The 6178-nt window shown below is 53.4% G+C and overlaps 1 protein-coding gene across 1 annotated transcript; it reads right to left on the reverse strand.

The window, feature by feature from the left end:
- Positions 1–1245: 1245 nt before the first annotated feature.
- On the reverse strand, positions 1246–5591 carry LOC121439544 (transcription factor 23-like). Its single transcript, XM_041640044.1, has 3 exons — positions 5373–5591; positions 4074–4316; positions 1246–1762 (listed from the first exon to the last, which is right to left on the reverse strand). Exons 1-3 carry the CDS (start codon positions 5589–5591, stop codon positions 1586–1588), a joined length of 639 nt encoding a protein of 212 aa, XP_041495978.1. The 3' UTR covers positions 1246–1585.
- Between the last annotated feature and the right edge of the window lie 587 nt (positions 5592–6178).

A 6178-nucleotide genomic window follows, 5' to 3' on the forward strand; every position in this document is an offset into this window, starting at 1 on the left:
GGCCCCGTCCAGCTGCCCGCATCAGCTCTGGACAAGTTCTCAGGGTCTCTTAGCAGAAATGCGGGACCGGGCAGATTTATGTGTTTGGCCTTGGCTAAGGCCTTCTGCGATGGCTCCCAGCCACAGCCCAGCTGCTCCCCCACAGCCCATGCAGCTCTGGCTGGGACGTTCTGTGTCTTCTAGCTACACCCCAGCTTGCTGAGTCACCCCCTCAACCCCCTTTCCCCGAATGCCCTGGTCAGTCAGCCCAGGAGGAGCAGACCCATCCCTTCCAGCCTGCCTAAGCCTCACTCGGCTCACGATCATCCAGTTAGGACTCTAGTTGGCCTTGGTTACTAAAATTTGACAGGAAGGCTGTTCTTCTGTGTCTAGGCTTCAGGAGCCTTTCTGAAACTCTACCTGACTTGGAAGGCTCGTTGCATTGCGTGCTTTGTCCTCCAATTATTTCTTCAGGGTCAAGGACTAGTGTCGCTAAAGCTATAGCAAAATATTGGCACTCTGTCCCACGACTTGGAGCAGGCCTGGGATGTCAATGTCTGTGGGGAGAAGTTGGCCTTGGGAGCTGATTTCTAGAACTGTATAGATTATACCCAAACCAACAAAGCCCCAGTTAGTGATGACACAGAGGACATGCTTGTCTTGTATTTTCTTGAGGCGAGGTTTCTAATATAACAGAAATGAAGACCATAGTTGTCACCCCCCCCCCCCCCCCGAGAAAGATACACATGCCTCGTCTTAGTCTCTTCCAGGAGACAGCTGAGTGCATGGTGCCAACCTTTTGGAGGCAGGGCTGTGATTGGCTGCCTCATTGAGTGAAAGTAGAGATGCCTTTGGGATAAAACCATCTCCCCCTAGACAGCTGGGAGTTCCCCTGGAATGTAAGCCGTGTAAGTGTGATGGCTTCATCTCTAGACAGAGCCCGTGCTAAGAAAGTGTGAAAGGATGCAGGGCCTTGGTGGGGGAATGTGGTGATGGGGGCAGCTGGAGAGACCATATCCAGGGACAAGAACCCTAAACTTTTCACTTCCTCTTTGATGTTAGATAAGTATCTTGTAGGGCAATTAAAAAAAAATCACACTTTATTCTTCAGTTTCCTCTCTGGGGTTGTGACCTTGTGACCTAGAGGTCACATGTACTGCTACCAAAAGCCCTTCTTGTTCCCTGTGCGGCCAAGAGCGCCTGGGGCTAATGCCACCCTAGCCTCCTCCACCTGAGCCTGCAGAGTCATTTCTGTTTTCTCGCTGGGAAGAAGCCTAGGGAAGTAAGAGGAGGGTGATTCCCTAGCTTGACTTTAAACCACATCAAACACTTTGCTCTTTCACTTCCTGCCCACTACCCTAGAAGTGCCAGGAATGTCTCCTCCTAAGAGCCAAAGGTGAAGATCTTCATCCTGGGTCCCCTCAGAACTCTCCACCATTGACGTCACCATTGCTTCTTCTGCCTGCCGGAAGCCGAGCCTGAACTTGAAAGTTGAGCCTGAGTCAATTCCAAAGGCTGAGAGTCAGGGGGAAAGACAGGGAGAGCTGTAGAAAATCCGGGTCCTTACGTGAGAGTCACAGTCTGAGAGAAGAGGATGAGGGGCTGGTCATTTGTTACCAAGAGCTGCAGATACTGGATCGGCGACAAGAACATCTGTGGCTACAGAGACTTGGGACCCCACCTCTTCATCCCTGGTTCTCTGGCTGGCAGCGGTGGCTGTGGTGGAATTGAGGCCAGAGCATCCTAAGCCTCCTGCGTAAAGACGAGATCGCATGGGCCACTTCTGAGAAGACAGAAGACGGGGAATGATTAACACAGCTACTGTGTGGTCCTGAATAGCCTGGAAACAATTAAGACCTTAAATCTGGCATCCTCTGACATATTCTCTGGATGTCACAGCTTTAGAGGGTCTCCCTGCTGCCTGGCAGCGGCACAGGAGCCCACTGAGGGCAGTAAGGACCTCAAGAAGAGCAAGACTTGGTTGGAGGAAGGTAGACAGGTGCCCTGGGCAGAGCAGTGCCAGAGGTAGAAGAGGGTGAGGATGGGGCTCTTCGGCTCACACCCTGCAAGGATTTCAAGGCCTTCCTCTCAGGAATAAGGGTGGTTTAAGAAAATGCAAGGATCGCTGGGCGATAGTGGAACACACCTTTAATCCCAGCACTCGGGAGACAGAGGCAGGTGGATCTCTGGGAGTTTGCGGCCAGCCTGGTCTACAAGAGCTAGTTCCAGGACAGCCAAGGACTACACAGAGAGAAATCTTGTCTCGAAAAACAAACGAACAAACAAGGATCACGCCGCTCGGAGCCTGTCCTCTCCATCGCTCCCCCATCGTTCAGTATCTCTTCACTAATCTGTCAGAGTTCTAGACTAGGCTTTCCTCTCCCTTCCCCTCCTCTTCTCCTCTTCTCTCCCCGCCCCTCCTCTGTTCACTCACCAACATATTTATTTCTCATTTGCTACTCACAGGGCTTTATATTCACCACCATTTTACAGATAAGAACCTTGCTGCTGCTCCATGGCCCTGTATCCAGTGCTACCTTTAGCATTTTAGACTGAACCCCATTTAATCTCGGAAGCCTGAATTTCAGCTATATTCTCAAGAAACAACAAACAAACACTTCAGGACATTTCAGAAGAACAGCATGTACAAGAAAGAGACAATAAAAAGAAGCCATTATAAAAAATAAAGGCGACAGCTAGAGACATGGTTCAGTTGGTAGAGCACCTGACTAGGATGCTCGAAATCCTGAGTTCAACCCCCAGCCTAGTGTAAACCAAGTGCGGTACGCCAGCCTATAATCTGAGCACTGGAAAGGTGAAGGCAGGAGGAACAGAAGTTCGAGGCCATCACTGGCTACATTTGAGTTTTAGGCCAGCTTGGAATATATGACATCTCGGGGGGGGGGAGATTTTTTAGAGGGCAAAGGTCACCCTTCCTTTATGATATTGCAAGCTCTTTTTTGTTTGTTTGTTTTAATTTTAAGACAGAGTCTTGCTACCTTGCCAGACTGACCTGGAACTTGGAACCTCCTGCCTCTGTTTCTTGAGTACTGGGACTGAGTGTGGCCCACTATACCTGGCTCACAGCATACTCTCTGCACAGGTTCCTGTGAAGCGCCTGGGGTCCTTTGGTGGAGAGGTCTGTGGCCAGACGCCTGGGTTCGGACTGAACCTGGCCCCTTGCCCTCCCTGCCCTCAGGTCTCCATCTGTAAATCTTCCCTTGCTTGGTTCTCACGAGTCAACAGATGACACTGCCCTAAGTGGGGGGGGGGGGGGGCAGGGGGACTGCCCTAAGTGTGGGGGGACGGGGGACTGCCCTAAGTGTGTGTGGGGGCAGGGGGACTGCCCTAAGTGGGGGGGGGCAGGGGGATTGCCCTAAGTGTGGGGGGACGGGGGACTGCCCTAAGTGGGGGGAGGCAGGGGGATTGCCCTAAGTGTGGGGGGACGGGGGACTGCCCTAAGTGGGGGGGCGGGGGACTGCCCTAAGTGGGGGGGGCGGGGGGACGGCCCTAAGTGTGGGGGGACTGCCCTAAGTGTGGGGGACTGCCCTAAGTGGGGGTGCAGGGGGACTGCCCTAAGGTTCTCAGCTTGGCCTCCAGCTTATCTTCAGCATCCAGTCTTAGTGCATTCTCAAGCTAAGGTTCAGGAAACTGGGTAATGGTTTGCCATGGTGCTTGCTGGAAGACCTCTGACCTACACCGGGTGGCTTGCCTTCCAATGGGTGTTTCCAGAGCACTGGGGGGGGTTTAGGATGTTGTCCTCCCAGAGACCAGATGTCTGCAGCAACAGTAGTCAGAGACCAGAAAGGCAGGCGCCACACGCTACTCAAGGAGGTGAAATTGCTTGGAAATGGGTGACTCTCCTGGGTCCTGGGCCTTAGAACAGGAACCCACTCCTCTCTTCCCCAGACACTAAGAATCTCAGAGCGTTTCTCTCCTCCTGGAGCAATCCACTCCCATGCAGACAACACCCAGTCACTGCTCCACCCCAAGAGCCAGCCTCTGTCCCCCTCCTGAGAGAACAGGAGGAAAATGCCCCCAATTCCATTTCCCTCCCCAAGGTTTCCTACCAAGACCCTAGGCCAGCGACCTACCTTGAGGGGGTGTAAGTACCGGAGTCCACGCAGGAAGGGTGGCCAGGCAGGGCCAGGCAACTCGTGACCGAGCGTTCGGGTGAGGTGGGCTATGTAGCTTGTGGCCAGCACCAACACGTCCAGCTTGGAAAGCTTTGTGTCAGGAGGTACGGCAGGCAAAGCAGCCTGCAAGGCCAAAAAGGCCTGGCGCAGTGTCCTCACCCGGGTCCGCTCCCGTGCTGCGTTCTCAGGGCAGGCTTCACTCTGCAGAGAGGCCCCCTTGAGTACATCTCACCCTGCTCTCTTGTCAGAGTTCCTATTGTTGGGACAGGGTTTCCTTTAGCCCAGGCTAGACTTGAACTCTCTGCATAGCCCAGGATGACCTGGAATTTGGGATCCTCCTGCTTCTACGTCTCAAGTGCTGGGGCTATAGGAGTTCACCACCACACCTGGTTGATCCTGACTTCTAAGGACCCTATTAGTGCCATGTCATCTTATGGAGCTAATGGGCCTCCCTGGTTTGAAGCCAGGCTTCATAATAAAATGAAGGAAGGCCTGGACCGGGATCAGATGACAGGAAGGTGGCAACACTTGGCTCAGAACCCAAGAGTCCTTTCTTTCTATTATGCCATTAACATCTGTTCTACTCCCAATCTAGAGCCTGCTGTACCCTGGGGGCTATAGGAAGCATAGAGCCATGCCCCTGCTTAGCTGACCCTTGACCCAACTAGGTAAAGAGGAAAGGACTCTGCACAAGAGTCAGAACATACAGTCCTGGACTGCGGATGTAGCTCAGTTGGGGGAATGTTTGCCTAACATGTGTGAGGCTCTGTGCCCGATCCCTATCGCGGCATAAACTGGGTGTTTATGCATATACTCTCAGCGCTTGGAATGTGGGGGCAAAGGGATCAGAAGTCCAGGTTCTAAGCTACAGAGGATGTTTGAGGCTAGCCTGGACTACATGAGACTCTGACTGGAAGACAGACAGATAGATAGATAGATGAATAAATAAATACAAATAAATAACAAATACTCAGTCTAGGTCCGCCACCACTGGCTGCTGTTCAGGGACCTTACATAGCTCACAACTTCTGGGCCTGAGTTTCTCAGCAGACAGTAGTTAGGTCACCTCTCTGAGCTGTGCTCTCATGGAGTTCTGACCTGTCCTGCCCACCTCCAGCGTGGCACCATGGGCCTAAGGATGCTGCCCTTGGGTGGAGCCATCAAATACCGATTGAGGCTCTGCCCTCAGAGGTGGCATCTCATTGCCCTCAAACCCTGCCTTCCCCAGCTCCCTCCTCTAGTCCAAAGAGTCCTTACCCTGCCATGAGCTGTTCCCTTAGCTCTGGTCCCTCGAGGGGCAGAGGTGGCTCTGCTCAGTCTGTGATTACTCCAGCTAGTGCTGTCCCATAGGTCCTGCCTTGTCTTGCTGAGGCGGTTCCTCTTCCTGTCAGCACCTAGAAGCAACCGTGCTTTGGCCTTAGTCTGGCCATGCCCTGCTCTTGGCATTGCTGGTGCCCCTGAGGCCTCCTGTGACATGTCACTCTCCTGGGGTATGGAGCTATACTAGAGCAGTCACACAGAGCCCGAGGGAGCCCTTAGGCTCAAGTTAGCCTGGACAGGCTGGCCATCCAGCCAGCAGAGTCTGTATCTGAGGAAGCCGGCGCCAACTCAATCCTTCACTCCTCGCTCTGGGAAAACTGCCCACCCAGCACAGCCCCCGCAGATAGCCTCCGCCTGCCTCCCATCCCAGCTGAGAGGTGGGGGTGCCGCATGCTGGGAGTGGCCAAGCCCTAGGACAAGGCCCATGCTAAGAAGGCCTGGAGATGGGTAAGAGGAGAGTGCCCTTCCACGCCCTGACTGACCTTACCAGGGTCATCCTCTGATGGACCTACTGCTTCAGGTTTGGGGCTCAAATCCATAGTTTGGGGCTCTGGATCTCCAGCCCTTGTGTCAGAGACTATCAGCATCTATCTCACATGGTCCTTTCCTCCTCCCACCAAAAGCACATGATGAGGCGCTACTCCCCACTCCTCAGACATGCTTCCCAATTCCAACTTGGTGGTTTCTTCCCAAGATTCCAGGGGAATGATGCCATCCTCAGGGCTCTGCCCTTCACTTATGAG

This window comes from Microtus oregoni, unplaced genomic scaffold (assembly GCF_018167655.1).
Source record: "Microtus oregoni isolate MIOR12 unplaced genomic scaffold, Mior012 000062F_ref0000492, whole genome shotgun sequence".
Taxonomy (NCBI): domain Eukaryota; kingdom Metazoa; phylum Chordata; class Mammalia; order Rodentia; family Cricetidae; genus Microtus; species Microtus oregoni.

Bases quoted from the DNA above. Each gene is read 5' to 3' on its own strand.
- LOC121439544 (XM_041640044.1), bottom strand. From the start codon at position 5,591: ATGTCACAGGAGGCCTCAGGGGCACCAGCAATGCCAAGAGCAGGGCAT. The intron at 4,317-5,372 runs GTAAGGACTCTT...GCCTCTCTGCAG, and splicing joins AGGGAACAGCTCATGGCAGG to AGTGAAGCCTGCCCTGAGAA. The intron at 1,763-4,073 runs GTAGGTCGCTGG...CTGTCTTCTCAG, and splicing joins GGTACTTACACCCCCTCAAG to AAGTGGCCCATGCGATCTCG.